Genomic DNA, 14,980 nt, shown 5'->3' on the forward strand with positions numbered 1-14,980 from the left:
TTGATAATTTAAATGTCTTTACATTGTCAAATTTCTTTTATTTTGAAGGAGCCGTTGCTTCAATGGCGGCTCTTGAGGCAGTTTGCTGTGGGTCTCGATGGTGCTGTGTGTCTGTGCTCAATCTCGGAGCTCCCATGGCTTCCTGCAAAGCTTTGGGAGCTTCCAGAGAACATCCTTTGACAAGGCTGGACCCTTCGGAACCCAAACTTTTCCTTCAGACTTTTTTTGAGAAGGTGCTTTACCCATGCTCCCTTCCCATCTCCTTGCAGCAAGTGGGCTGTTCAGGACGAGTGGTCTCCATCGTCCGCCATTATCCACAGTCGACCTGGAAGTCACTAGTTATTAGGTTGATAACTACTAGCCATCAAAAGTTTTCTCTGCTCATTTCAGGAAGCAATCTTCAATAGTCATGAAAAAGCATCTTCTATTATTAAACTATGAAGCAGAGGGAGATTGAAAGTTTCTTTTCTTTCAAAGCCTCTAAAGAGTGTAAGAAGAGCTTGTTGGATCAGGCCAATGCTTCAGGAAGCATTGTCTAGTCTTCAGTATTCATGAAAAAGCATCTTATATTATTAAACCAAGGAGCAAAGGCCTCTTAAGAGCATAAGAAGAACTTGCTGTATCCAGCCAGTGACCCATCTAGTCCAGCATGCTGTTCTCACAGTGGCTGTTTAAAAACATTTTTAAACTGCAGATAGGTAGCCGTGTTGGTCTGCCATAGTCAAAATAAGAAAAATCCTTCCAGTAGCACCTTTAAGACCAACTAAGTTAGTTCTTGGTATGAGCTTTCGTGTGCAAGCACACTTCTTCAGATACACACTGAAGAAGTGTATCTGAAGAAGTGTGCTTGCACACGAAAGCTCATACCAAGAACTAACTTAGTTGGTCTTAAAGGTGCTACTGGAAGGATTTTTCTTATTTTTAAACTGCATTAGGCTATTGTCATAAAAGTCTCCAAGAGACTCCTGAAAGAGAAAAGCAAGGACCCCTGCCAAATCTCTGCTGAAAATGTGTTCCACAGTATGGGAGTGGTGACACTAAATGCCCAACATCCGGCTGAGGCGGAAGACACCATTGATGGAATCTTTTGAGGAGCTGGAGATGGTGTTTATAAGTGGTTCATGTTTCACAAGCATACAGTAAGGTTGGTAGTACAATAGCTTTGTAAACAATCATTTTGGTTTCCCTGCGAAGGTCCTCAAACACTCTGCATGGGAGAAAGCTTCACTTGCAGAGCTCAGGCGATGCTGGATGTCAGCCCTTGTGGAAAGATAACTGCCCAGGTAGGAGAAGTGAGCAACACTTTCTAATGTTACACCATTGAGTTGGACTTGTGGCGCTCTATAGGGGTTGTTTTGTGCTTGTTGATGCATCAATTTGATTTTTTGGATGTTGCATGATAGGCCAAGCATTTCATAAGCTTCTGCGAAGATATCTAGGATGGTTTGGAGGTCCTCCTTCGAGTGTGCACACACTACGTTGTCATCAGCATACTGAAGCTCTTTGATGGAAGTTACGGTAACCTTACTCTTTGCTTTCAGCCTACTCAGATTAAAGAGCTTTCCATCTGTTAGATATATAATTTCTACTCTGGTGGGGAGTTTCCCTTCGACAAAGTGTCGGATCATGGCATTAAATAGAATGAATAGAGTTGGGGCGATAACACAACCCTGTTTAACACCTGATCGCACTGTGAATGGTTCACTTTGAGAGCCATTGTTATCTGTGATTGTTGCTGTCATATTATCACGGAGGAACCGAATGATGTTATCTGGGCAACTAATTTTCAGAAGGACAGTCCACAGGGCATTACGATTTACAGTGTTGAAGGCCTTAGTCAGGTCAATAAATGCCATATACAGGCAGGTATCCCATCAGGTTCGCTGGCTTTGTTGTTTTTCATCTCTAATTTGTTTTTGCGGAATTTGTGAGAGGACTTCAGCAGCTACAGAGAGTTGTGGTTAAGGAGATGTTGGTAATGTTCTTTCCATCACAGTGCAATAGCTTTTTTATCTTTTAGAAGTGTGGTACTGTCTGTTGAGCATAGGGGGCATGCCATGATTTATTGGCCCATAGATGGTCTTTGTGGCTTTAATGAAACTCTGTGCATCATGAGTGTTGGCTAAGTGCTGTATCTCTTGAGCATTTTTTTATCCACCAGGTGTTCATGGGCTGCAACAATGGATGTTTTTATTTTGGTCCAGTGTTCCTCAATGTTATCAGGGAACTCCGAAAGTAGATGGTCCTAAAGAGTAGTTGGGAAGCAATCCCACTTAATGGGATCTTGAAGGGCTTCAGTGTTTATTTTGCGCCTTGGTTTCCTTCCTTGAAGCCTGCGTTGAGGTATAATCTTGATAGCCATTGCGGACCGTATTAATCAGTGATCTGTCCAGCAGTCGTCGGCACTCCTCATAGCTCTGGTAAGGAGTACATCATGGCAATCTTCAGCTTGGACAATTGCATTGTCTAAGAGGTGCCAGTGATTCGACTGAGGGTGCCTCCATGATTTAAATTTACAGTCGGACCTTGGAAGTTGAACGGAATCGGTTCCGTATGTCCATTCAACTTCCCAAAATGTTTGAAAACCAAATTGTGGCTTCTGATTGGCTGCAAGAAGCTACTGCTGCCAATCAGAAGCCATGGAAGCCCCGTCAGACGTTTGGGTTCCAAAATAATGTTCACAAACCGGAACAATCACTTTCGGGTTTGCGCCATTGTTGGAGCCAAAATGTCCAAGTTCCAGGGCATTCGGAATCCAAGGTACAACTGTGTGTATATATGTGCGTATATATATATATATATATATATATATATTTGTTGAAAGTGTGTGTTGGTAATAACAAGGTTGTGCACTGCACATAGAGTCAAAAGAAAGATTCTGTTCTGGTTGCTGTTGCCAGTTCCTTCTTTCCCAATAGTCCCAGGCCACAGATCGAAATCTTGCCGAACTCTTGCATTAAAATCACCCAGGAGGATAATATTATCCTCCTTAGGGGTCTCTGATAGGATGATATCCAGCTGAGAGTAAAATTTATCTTTAATGTCTTCATCGACATCCCGTGTTGGTGCATAAGCACTTAGAATAGTAGCCTGTTGGTTTTTGGTGAGTTTTATTCAAAGAGTGGAAAGTCAGTCATTAATGCCGGTAGGGACTTTTGACAAGAGCTAAGATCGTTTTTGATAGCAAAGCCTACTCCATGTATTCAATGTTCTTGTTCAGCAAGTGAGTCTTTTAGTATCATCATTATGCTATCCAAGTCCTGAGACTCAATGAGCATACACAAGAGCTTCTGCAGAAAGATTTGTGTTACAGGGCTCAGAGCTTGGAACAGCCTTTTATAAACACAAAAGAAGTGCCACTGTTTTGATACAGAAGATTTGTAGACATTACTCTTTCAGATATAGCATTATTTCAAGGTTCAATTAAACACTCGCCTTCCCGTTACACTCTTTGATTCTGTTGCTACCCGTGTAAGTCTCCAAATGGGGGATTCACAATAATTAATATACAATCCAGCACAATTCTGTGTATCTTAACTTAGCTTTAATTACATAATAATGAAAGTTTTCTATTACAGATGCATGATCATAAAAATTACAACTGCTTTAGATGGACTAGTTAGCTTTGTAATGCTTAGCAAATTGTTCTGAAATAGCTCTTAATATATTTCCTGGCCTTTTTTGGTGTTTATCCCGAAGATTTTCAATTGCAGTCTTTGTCTGTTGAAAGAAGAACAAAGGAATATTGTGTTATATCAATATATTGCAAAATGGATATTCACAGTTATTCATATCTGTGAGGAAAAAGCTAAAGGGATCAGAAACATTAGAATAAAGAATCCAATTTTTTTCCAGTTACAGATGCGCAATATGACAGTCCTTGTCCCTCAATCCTCAAGAGTGACTTTTTCAGCATGGAGGGTTGGGCAAGAGCAGCCAGGGCCAGGAAACTCCACTAGGAAACTGTTCATCTCTCTGTGAATCCAGCCCACTGTCTTTATGTTTTTTTTACCAAGAGCACTGTATGAGAATGGCAGAGATACAACCAAACATAAGTGCCTTGGGCTGCTTTGTACGTATCAGTTTTCCTGCATGGTTCTTACCTCCAGCTATGTGAGGAAAACGGCAGAAATGCTATTGAGTTATATTTCACTATGCTCAGTGCTATTTTTGCAGAAAAAGAGGTGCCTGAACTCACTATGAACACCTCCCTCGTTTTCTTAGAATGGCAATGGCTGACAGGACTAGTGAGAAAAAACAGTCACCCCCTGGTTCCTTGCCTGAAAAGAGCACAGCAAGGCATTGGTAAAAATAGCAGAGTAGCATGGAGTCGTATTCACTTGCAGAATTGCAGTAAATCACACTGTTGTGACGTGGGGTTTGTGATTTCAGCTCTCCTGATATAACATGCTGGAGACAGTTCTCTAGTAACACTTCTTTATTAAAGCAACAAGACTGACAACTGGGGAGAGGAAAGCTACATTTATAGGGACAGGGAACTAGCAAGAAAGGATACATTTTGGAGGGAACAATATCAGGCAATCACAGTCCTGCCTTTTGGAGGGAACCAATAAGACAGAGGATCCAAATACAGCAGCTTAAATGAACCAATAGTAGCTGTACCCTCTGGAACCAAAAGGCAGTTACTTTACCCTAATGCAAATACAGACAATAATAATACAGATATAAAATCCTTTGACTTAATACACAACACCCACAAACATCAGAAGTTCTTCAGTAATAGTTTTTGTTATGTACTAAGCTTGGATCCTAGAGCAATAGGCAAGTAGGATCCTAGAATGCAACAACTGATTGGCTTGCAGGAGAAGACCAATCAGGCTCCAGGAGAAGTTAATCAGCCTATTAAGCTGGTAGGATCATAGAATGCAACAACGGATTGGCCTGCAGGAAAAGACCAATCAGGCTCCAGGAGGGAAGCACAATCAGCCAATCAGATGGGACTCATTGTGTAAATAATGTATATAAAATCCTGAGGTTTGGGGGGGCAATTAAATCACTGTTTTACAAGCTGCAATAAAGAGCATGAAATCACTACAGATCTCTGAGTATATTTCTGTTTTACTGAGGCTTAAGAGCATACAGTTCTTACTGGGTTCACCACTGGGGAGGGGGCTTGGAGGAAACCTCTGGGGCAGATTCTGGGGCACATGGTTGGCAGAAGAAGTCCTATTGCATGAGCAGTTCTTTGTGCAGCACTACATAAAATGCATAGGTTTTTCGTTAGTTATGGAGAGGGAAAGCTGACTGATGAACATAATGCACAAAAGTCAGATAAACCGTATCTCTGGTTGTATAGAATGAGCAAGTCAATAGGCAGAATACAATTTAGAACTGAAAGAGAGAAACCAACAGGAAAACAATATTCTGCTTTTATACTTCCAGGTGTAGAGTTAACTTACTTTTTCAGCCAGCTCTGCAGCTGTTATATTTGGATCATATGGGATGGGTTCTCCAATATATGTTCTCAGTTTCACTGGAAATCCTCCATATATGGGAAGGTAGAGAAGTCGTGTTTTCTCATATAACTAATGAGGCATCTAATCATAGCCTGCATTTTTATCAAGGCTTATAGTTTGATTAGGGTCTGTATTTTAAAATGAGCTTAAAGATTTTCAAATGTTTTATGCCAGGCAGAAGACCAGCTGCCTAAGTACTTTGGCAAGATGTTTATCCTCCTGGACAAGGGGCCCCCCTGATTTATAGCAGAAAACAATTCTCAAAGTCGTAAAAGGGAATTACAGGCTGAGGGCAAGGTTACACCACCCTACATAATTAAGAGTTGGTAAATAGTAAAATAAAACCCTGTGCCTCCCATTAAACTTGAGCCATATCTTTCTAAGGTTAAAGGCCAAGAGCAGATGGAAAAGAAAACATCTGGCTGGAGAAAGGGGAGTGTAAACAGAAGAAGAGGTTTCTTTCTTATTTTATTTTGAGGCTGTAAACTGATTCCTTCCTGTTACTTTGAGAAGATTTATTCTTCTAAAAAGCTATCTATGATAATGTATGAAATATACTGGCTTAAATGTAATTATGCAAAGGATCTAGAAAGAAAGAAATGTTAAATTCTTATTTCATAGAGTCATATTGCTGTAGGAGACCAGAGGGGCAAATGAGCCCAGCCCCCTGCCAGACAGGAGACGCCATCGAGCACTCCTGATATATGGTTGTCAGGCCTTTGTTTAAAGACCTTCAAAAAGGAGATCTTTCATTGATGATGTATGAGAATGTGAACCCAAGATCTCTGACATCTGTTTAAGATAAAAAAAATTTAAAACTATTAACCATCTGTTTTGGAGGGCAATAGGGCAAGGAGGGCAAGAGGTGAGCTGGTAATTAAGGTTCCTTGTTGAGACAAATGTAAGATATATGACTACTTATTTGTCATTTATAGATAGAAGAATATATAGCTTTTTGTATCCCATAAAAGGCAATAGGAAATGGGTGTATCTTTTAGGATTGGTTATAGCAATCAGCCAATAGGAAATTCAACCAGGCTGATTGGACAGAGGCAGCCAAAGGAGGAGCAAGGGAGCTGGGCTGAGGGAATATAAGTGCTGGCCATAATGGCAGGAGACCAGGCCAGAGCTTGGTAACCATATACCACTGTGCCTCTCATTTATTTGTCTGACAAATAAATTATTATTTTAATTTCTCTATTGCTGCGTTGAATATTTCATTCCAGCTAAGCGTTAACCACAAGCAGGGTGCTACACTATCTTGTCAGCCCTATGTTTGAAAGGGAAAAGAGTCTGCAAGAAAGCCACCCCATATCAAATTTGAAATTAGTTGGCATTCTCAGTTTTTAGCAATTCCAGCCAATCCATCCCAGAGAGGAAGAGTTAAATAGTTAAATGAGACTTTTGGAGAAGAAAAAGCAACATATCCTTTCAGCTCTTCAGAAAGGTCAAAAGTTGTAAAATAGACTGCAGAATATGGTTTTTCCCCTGCTCAGTTCCCCTCCATGTTGGGGTTCCTACCACTTTTATAGATTATAGCTATCTTTAAAATCTAATAAAAAACTTAGCAAGGACATGTTCACTCAGTCCTGAGACAGGCAGCACAGCTTTTGCAGATCTGTGTACACTGAATAAACTCTACTAGCAGGTATTCTTTTTTTAAAAAATTATATATTATTAATATGTTTATTGCCTGAAAGCAGATTTCTTGATCAACCAAGGTACTCACTTGTGTTTCCAATGTTCCTGTATGCTTCACAAATGTTTTGTGTAAATATAGGGATGATGGGCTAAAAGAATAAAATCAAAAATCAAAATCAAAAGGTAGCTGAGAACTGGAGAATTACTTCACCCCACCCGCTCCACCTTTATTTTGGTTAAGGACTAGGAATAATGCTCCCCATCTGGTATTGCAACGACAAGCCTGATGTAATTGACTTCAAATTGCACATGCTGTCCCCCAGATTTTCAAGAATTGAAAAAGAAAAAAGCTATTTTTCTTTTTGAATGTAAGTGATTATAATAGCTTTTTTTTTAAAAAAAAAGCAGGGGTGGGAAATACTTGGAGCTCCAGATATCATCTGACCCCCAAATAGGGGATTTGCCATCCTCAACTACTTAGGATGCTAGATCAAGGATGTCAACACATTACGTCTTACCTAGGATAATCGTGAAGTCAATGCAAATTGCACAAAGATCACTCACCACTTTTGCCTCCAAAGCTATCCGAGCGAAACCTGTACGGTTACCCCACATTATGTTGTAGTCATTACTGAAGTTTCCTTCTCTAGCTCCACCAGGGGGAAATGCCCAGTGAATGGCCTTTCTTCAAAATTTCCACAGATTCAGCTTTATTGAAATCTTTCAACCTGGCTGCATCACAAGCCGTCTTCCACCCTGACAAAATAAGTCCCAAATAGAAGAATGCATTTTTTGTGAAACTTATTTAGGAAATAGTGTGGATACAATACAAGTGTCATTATTCCAAACATATTGCACTATTATGGATCACAATCATAGCTCTCTGCCATTCCATTTCAATTAGGATTTCATGGAGGGGGCCTTTATGCTAATTCCTCTTTTGCTCAGATGTTCTGACAGTATGGTGAGAGTGGGGTTGAGTGCTGAGGTGGCCACCTTTTTAGACATGGGTTCCTCAAGTGAAGTTTGTAGTACATTAAGGTTTGCATTATGATAAAAATACAGTCCATAGTGCTTGCTGCACCACCCAAAACTTCAATCCCTTTAGGCTGCAGAGCTTTTGGATACAGTACAGTGGTACCTCAGGTTACATACGCTTCAGGTTACAGACTCCGCTAACCCAGAAATAGTAGCTAGTAGCTTCAAGAACACTATCCAACCATCTCGTCCTCTGTTGTCCCCTTCTCCTTGTGCCCTCCATCTTTCCCAATATCAGGGTCTTTTCCAGGGAGTCTTCTCTTCTCATGAGGTGGCCAAAGTATTGGAGCCTCAGCTTCAGGATCTGTCCTTCCAGTGAGCACTCAGGGCTGATTTCCTTAAGAATGGAGAGGTTTGATCTTCTTGCAGTCCATGGGACTCTCAAGAGTCTCCTCCAGCACCATAATTCAAAAGCATCAATTCTTCCTCAATCAGCCTTCTTTATGGTCCTGCTCTCACTTCCATACATCACTACTGGAAAAACCATAGCTTTAACCATACGGACCTTTGTTGGCAAGGTGATGTCTCTGCTTTTTAAGATGCTGTCTAGGTTTGTCATTGCTTTTCTCCCAAGAAGAAAATTTTTTTCGTTGCTGCTGTCACCATCTGCAGTGATCATGGAGCCCAAGAAAGTAAAATCTCTCACTGCCTGCATTTCTTCCCCTTCTATTTGCCAGGAGGTGATGGGACCAGTGGCCATGATCTTCATTTTTTTGATGTTGCGCTTCAAACCATATTTTGCGCTCTCCTCTTTCACCCTCATTAAAAGATCCTTTAATTCCTCCTCACTTTCTGCCATCAAGGTTGTGTCATCTGCATATCTGAGGTTGTTGATATTTCTTCTGGCGATGTTAATTCTGGCTTGGGATTCATCCAGCCCAGCCTTTCGCATGATGGATTCTGCATATAAGTTAAATAAGCAGGGAGACAATATACAGCCTTGTCGTACTCCTTTCCCAATTTTGAACCAATCAGTTGTTCCATATCCAGTTCTAACTGTAGCTTCTTGTCCCACATAGAGATTTCTCAGGAGACAGATGAGGTGATCAGGCACTCCCATTTCTTTCAGAACTTGCCATGGTTTGCTGTGGTCGACACAGTCAAAGGCTTTTGCATAGTCAATGAAGCAGAAGTGGATATCTTTCTACTCTAGCTTTCTCCATAATCCAGCGCATATTTGCAATTTGGTCTCTGGTTCCACTGCCTCTTCTAAATCCAGCTTGCACTTCTGGGAGTTCTTGGTCCACATACAGCTTGAGCCTTCCTTGTAGAATTTTAAGCATAACCTTGCTAGCGTGTGAAATGAGTGCAATTGTTTTTTTTTTTTAATCTTTTTTTTTAATGATATTTATTAAAGTTTCACAAAAACACAGAAAACAAAGAAAAAAGTATAAATTACAGCAAAAAAGTAGAAAATAAGAAAAAACATACAAAATAAAACAGTTAAAAACACAATAATGTTCCATAACCTATCTTCCTTACTCTTATTTCCCCGGACCTCCTCATACCTCCCTTCTTTGTATTCCAGTTCCATTTGTTGGTTCAGCAAATCCTTACCATTAATCTTTTACCCAATTGTTAACCTTTCCCCCCCCCCATGTCTCTTAAAGCATTACAGCTAAAAACCTCTTAGTTTCTATCCAACATCCTTCTAAAGTTCCTTAATTTTGCAATATTTCTGTAAATAGTCCTTAAATTTTTTCCAGTCTTCTTTCACCGATTCTTCTCCCTGGTCTCGGATTCTGCCGGTCATTTCCGCCAGTTCCATGTAGTCAATCACCTTCATCTGCCATTCTTCCAAAGTGGGTAGATCTTGTGTCTTCCAATACTTTGCAATAAGTATTCTTGCTGCTGTTGTAGCATACATGAAAAAAGTTCTATCCTTCTTTAGCACCAGTTGGCTGACAATGCCCAAGAGAAAGGCCTCTGGTTTCTTCAGAAAGGTATATTTAAATACCTTTTTCAGTTCATTATATATCATTTCCCAGAAAGCCTTGATCTTTGGGCACGTCCACCAAAGGTGAAAGAATGTACCTTCGGTTTCTTTACATTTCCAACATTTATTATCGGGCAAATGATAAATTTTTGCAAGCTTGACTGGGGTCATGTACCACCTGTATATCATTTTCATGATATTCTCTCTTAAGGCATTACATGCCGTAAACTTCATACCTGTGGTCCATAACTGTTCCCAGTCAGCAAACATAATATTATGTCCAACATCTTGTGCCCATTTAATCATAGCAGATTTCACCGTTTCATCCTGAGTATTCCATTTCAACAGCAAGTTATACATTCTTGACAAATTTTTAGTTTTGGGTTCTAACAATTCTGTTTCTAATTTTGACTTTTCCACTTGGAAGCCTATTTTCTTATCCAAATTATATGCCTCCATTATCTGATAGTAGTGGAGCCAATCTCTCACTTTATTTTTTAATTTTTCAAAATTCTGCAATCTCAATTTATCTCCTTCTTGCTCCAAAATTTCCCAATATGTCGGCCATTTGGCCTCCATATTGAGCCTTTTCAAAGCTTTTGCTTCCATTGGTGATAGCCACCTTGGGGTTTTATTTTCCAATAAGTCTTTGTATCTTATCCAAACATTAAACAATGCTTTCCTAACAATATGGTTTTTGAATGCTTTGTGTGCTTTGACCTTATCATACCATAAATATGCATGCCATCCAAATACATTGTTAAAACCTTCTAGATCCAAAATGACTGTGTTTTCAAGAAGTAGCCATTCTTTCAGCCAGCAAAAAGCTGCTGATTCATAATAAAGTTTAAAGTCTGGCAGGGCAAATCCACCTCTTTCCTTGGCATCAGTTAATATCTTGAATTTTATTCTGGGCTTCTTGCCCTGCCAGACAAATCTAGAAATATCTCTCTGCCACTTCTTGAAACAGTCCATCTTATCTACAATTTGTAATGTCTGAAACAAAAACAACATTCTAGGCAATACATTCATCTTTATCACAGCAATACGGCCCAGCAATGAGAGTTTCAAATTTGACCAAATTTCTAAATCTTTTTTCACTTCCGTCCAACATTTTTCGTAATTATCTTTAAATAAGTTCCCGTTTTTGGCTGTCATATTAATCCCCAAGTATTTCACTTTCTTTACCACATTCAATCCTGTCTCATTCTGAAACCTCTCTCTTTCAATCGGTGTTAAATTTTCAATCGGTGTTAAGTGAGTGCAATTGTGCGGTAGTTGGAGCATTCTTTGGCACTGCCCTTCTTTGGGATTGGGATGTAGACTGATCTTCTCCAATCCTCTGGCCACTGCTGAGTTTTCCAAACTTGCTGGCATATTGAGTGTAGCACCTTGACAGCATCATCTTTTAACATTTTAAATAGTTCAGCATATGCTGCATTAATTAACCAGTGGAATACCCCTGAAGAGCACACTGTGCGACTTGGCCACATTGGGCTCGGTCCTTCTTTCCTTCCTTCCATGACCTTTCTGTGGTGTCATCAGAGGAAGATGATGTGGGGGGAGTGGCAGTGGAGGGCCATGAACACTACAACAAGGGTGCCACATGTGTTTGATTGCAGTGTCACATGGGGGCATATAAGCTGTGTGGGGGAGTGCTTGATTGGCCACGTGTTTGGGTGGGGCCATGTTTTCTGATATCTGTGTGCAGATTTGGTGATTGGTTGGACTTGCTATGAAAGCCACAGACATGTCTTTGGGACTTCACTTGGGCTTCTGCCCTTTTCCTTAGCTGTAGCTCCCACCCCATCCCAGCTGCCACCCAGTGGTGTTTGAATACAGAGGATTTTGCACAGGTGGTTTGCTAATGCAGATGCTCCCAAGCAGAATCCCATACTTTGCGTTGTTCTTTCCAGTAAAGAATATCCATCTTGACTAATGACTGAATTTTGCAAAACTCTTTCTACTTGAGGATATCTTCAACTTTGAGACACATTTTCCTAAACCTAGTAGAATCATAGAATCATAGAGTTGGAAGAGACCACAAGGGCCATCGAGTCCAACCCCCTGCCAAGCAGGAAACACCATCAGAGCACTCCTGACATATGGTTGTCAAGCCTCTGCTTAAAGACCTCCAAAGAAGGAGACTCCACCACACTCCTTGGCAGCAAATTCCACTGTCGAACAGCTCTTACTGTCAGGAAGTTCTTCCTAATGTTTAGGTGGAATCTTCTTTCTTGTAGTTTGGATCCATTGCTCCGTGTCCGCTTCTCTGGAGCAGCAGAAAACAACCTTTCTCCCTCCTCTATGTGACATCCTTTTATATATTTGAACATGGCTATCATATCACCCCTTAACCTCCTCTTCTCCAGGCTAAACATGCCCAGCTCTCTTAGCCGTTCCTCATAAGGCATCGTTTCCAGGCCTTTGACCATTTTGGTTGCCCTCCTCTGGACACGTTCCAGTTTGTCAGTGTCCTTCTTGAACTGTGGTGCCCAGAACTGGTCACAGTACTCCAGGTGAGGTCTGACCAGAGCAGAATACAGTGGCACTATTACTTCCCTTGATCTAGATGCTATACTCCTATTGATGCAGCTCAGAACTGCATGGGCTTTTTTAGCTGCCGCGTCACACTGTTGGCTCATGTCAAGTTTGTGGTCAACCAAGACTCCTAGATCCTTTTCACATGTACTGCTCTCAAGCCAGGTGTCACCCATCTTGTATTTGTGCCTCTCATTTTTTTTGCCCAAGTGCAATACTTTACATTTCTCCCTGTTAAAATTCATCTTGTTTGTTTTGGCCCAGTTCTCTAATCTGTCAAGGTTGTTTTGAAGTGTGATCCTGTCCTCTGGGGTGTTAGACACCCCTCCCAGTTTGGTGTCATCTGCAAATTTGATCAGGATGCCCTTGAGTCCATCATCCAAGTCGTTGATAAAGATGTTGAATAAGACCGGGCCCAAGACAGAACCCTGTGGCACCCCACTAGTCACTCTTCTTCAGGATGAAGAGGAACCATTGATGAGCACCCTTTGGGTTCGGTCAGTCAGCCAGTTACAAATCCACTGAGTGGTAGCATAGTCAAGACCGCATTTTACCAGCTTCTTTACAAGAATATCATGGGGCACCTTGTCAAATGCCTTGCTGAAATCAAGGTAGGCTACATCCACTGCATTCCCTTCATCTACCAGGCTTGTAATTCTGTCAAAAAACGAGATCAGGTTAGTCTGACATGACTTATTTTTCAGAAATCCATGCTGACTATTGGTGATCACAGCATTCCTTTCTAGGTGCTCACAGACTGTTTGCTTAATGATCTGCTCCAGAATCTTCCCTGGTATTGATGTCCGACTGACTGGGCGGTAATTATTTGGGTCCTCTCTTTTCCCCTTTTTGAAAATAGGGACAACATTTGCCCTCCTCCAGTCTGCCGGGACTTCACCTGTTCTCCAGGAATTCTCAAAGATGACTGCCAGTGGTTCTGAGATCACATCCGCCAGTTCTTTTAATACTCTTGGATGCAGTTCATCTGGCCCTGGAGACTTGAATACATCTAAACTAGCCAAGTATTCTTGTATTATCTTCTTAGTTATTCTGGGCTGTGTTTCCTCTGCTGAATCATTTGCTCCAAATTCTTCAGGTCGGGCATTGTTTTCTTTATCGGAGAAGACTGAGGCAAAGAAGGCATTGAGGAGTTCAGCCCTTTCTGTGTCCCCTGTTTGCATTTCACCATCTTCTCCTCTGAGTGACCCCACTGTTTCTTTGTTCTTCCTTTTGCTACGAACATACCCATAAAAGCCTTTTTTGTTGCTTTTAACCTCTCTAGCAAGCCTGAGTTCATTCTGTGCTTTAGCTTTTCTGACTTTGTGTCTACACATGCTGGCTATTTGTTTGAATTCCTCTTTGGTGGTTCCCCCCTTTTCCATTTTTTGTACACATCCTTTTTTAATCTTAACTCAGTTAAAAGTTCTTTAGATAGCCACCCTGGCTTCTTTAGGCACCTTCCATGTTTCCGTCTCATTGGTATTGCCTGATGTTGTACTTTTACTATCTCCCTCTTAACAAACTCCCAGCCATCATGAACTCCCTTTCCTTTTAGTATTACTGTCCATGGGATCTCACCCAGCACTTCCCTAAGTTTTATGAAGTCGGCTTTCTTAAAGTCAAGAAATTGAGTCCTAGTATGCTTGGCTGCTCCTTTCCGCTGTATAGTAAACTTCAGAAGAGCATGATCACTCGCGCCTAATGATCCTTCCACTTCTACCCTACTAACCAGGTCATCAACATTGGTTAGGACCAGATCTAAAATGGCTGTTCCTCTTGTTGCTTCTCCCATTTTCTGGACAATGAAGTTGTCTGCAAGGCCAGTGAGGAATCTGTTTGACCTTATGCTCTTGGCTGAGTTTGACATCCAACAAATATCCGGGTAATTGAAGTCCCCCATTATTACTATCTCCCTTCCTTTTGCATGCTTGGCCATCTGTTCCAGGAAGGCATCATCTATGTCCTCCGTTTGGCTTGGGGATCTATAGTAAACTCCCACAATGAGGTCACTGTTATTCTTCTCTCCCTTAATTTTGACCCAAATGCTCTCACTTTGGCTTTGAGGTTCTAAATCTTGGATCTCTTCACAGGTATACACATCCCTGACATATAACGCCACTCCTCCTCCTTTCTTGTCTGGTCTGTTTCTCTGAAATAGATTGTATCCCTCCATTGTTACATTTCAATCGTGGGACATATCCCACCAGGTTTCAGTGATGCCTACTATGTCATATTTAGTTTGCTGTACCAAGAGCTCAAGCTCATCTTGTTTATTTCCTATGCTTTGCGCATTAGTGTACAGACATTGAAGTCCATTAATCATTCCCCCGTGTCTCTTATTTAAGGA

The 14,980-nt window shown here is 41.0% G+C and overlaps 2 protein-coding genes across 3 annotated transcripts in view; one reads left to right on the forward strand and one right to left on the reverse strand.

The window, feature by feature from the left end:
- The window catches only part of LOC308481352 (DGAT1/2-independent enzyme synthesizing storage lipids-like), a 60,683-nt gene extending 52,775 nt beyond the window's left edge, over nucleotides 1-7,908 (reverse strand). For both annotated transcript variants that reach the window (XR_013988574.1, XM_081013699.1), the window contains exons 1-2: nucleotides 7,683-7,908; nucleotides 7,207-7,267 (exon numbers count right to left, since the gene is read on the reverse strand). Coding sequence is in view for 1 of the 2 variants with exons in the window: in XM_081013699.1 (XP_080869825.1) it covers nucleotides 7,207-7,267; nucleotides 7,683-7,733 (112 nt within the window). In the remaining variant the exon portion in view is untranslated. The remainder of the gene's footprint in view (nucleotides 1-7,206; nucleotides 7,268-7,682) is intronic.
- The window catches only part of LOC308481826 (uncharacterized protein), a 201,673-nt gene that overhangs the window by 142,555 nt on the left and 44,138 nt on the right, over nucleotides 1-14,980 (forward strand). The gene's annotated exons all lie outside the window — the stretch shown is intronic.

The sequence above is a fragment of the Podarcis pityusensis genome (genome assembly GCF_964106645.2).
Source record: "Podarcis pityusensis genome assembly, chromosome: 7".
Taxonomy (NCBI): domain Eukaryota; kingdom Metazoa; phylum Chordata; class Lepidosauria; order Squamata; family Lacertidae; genus Podarcis; species Podarcis pityusensis.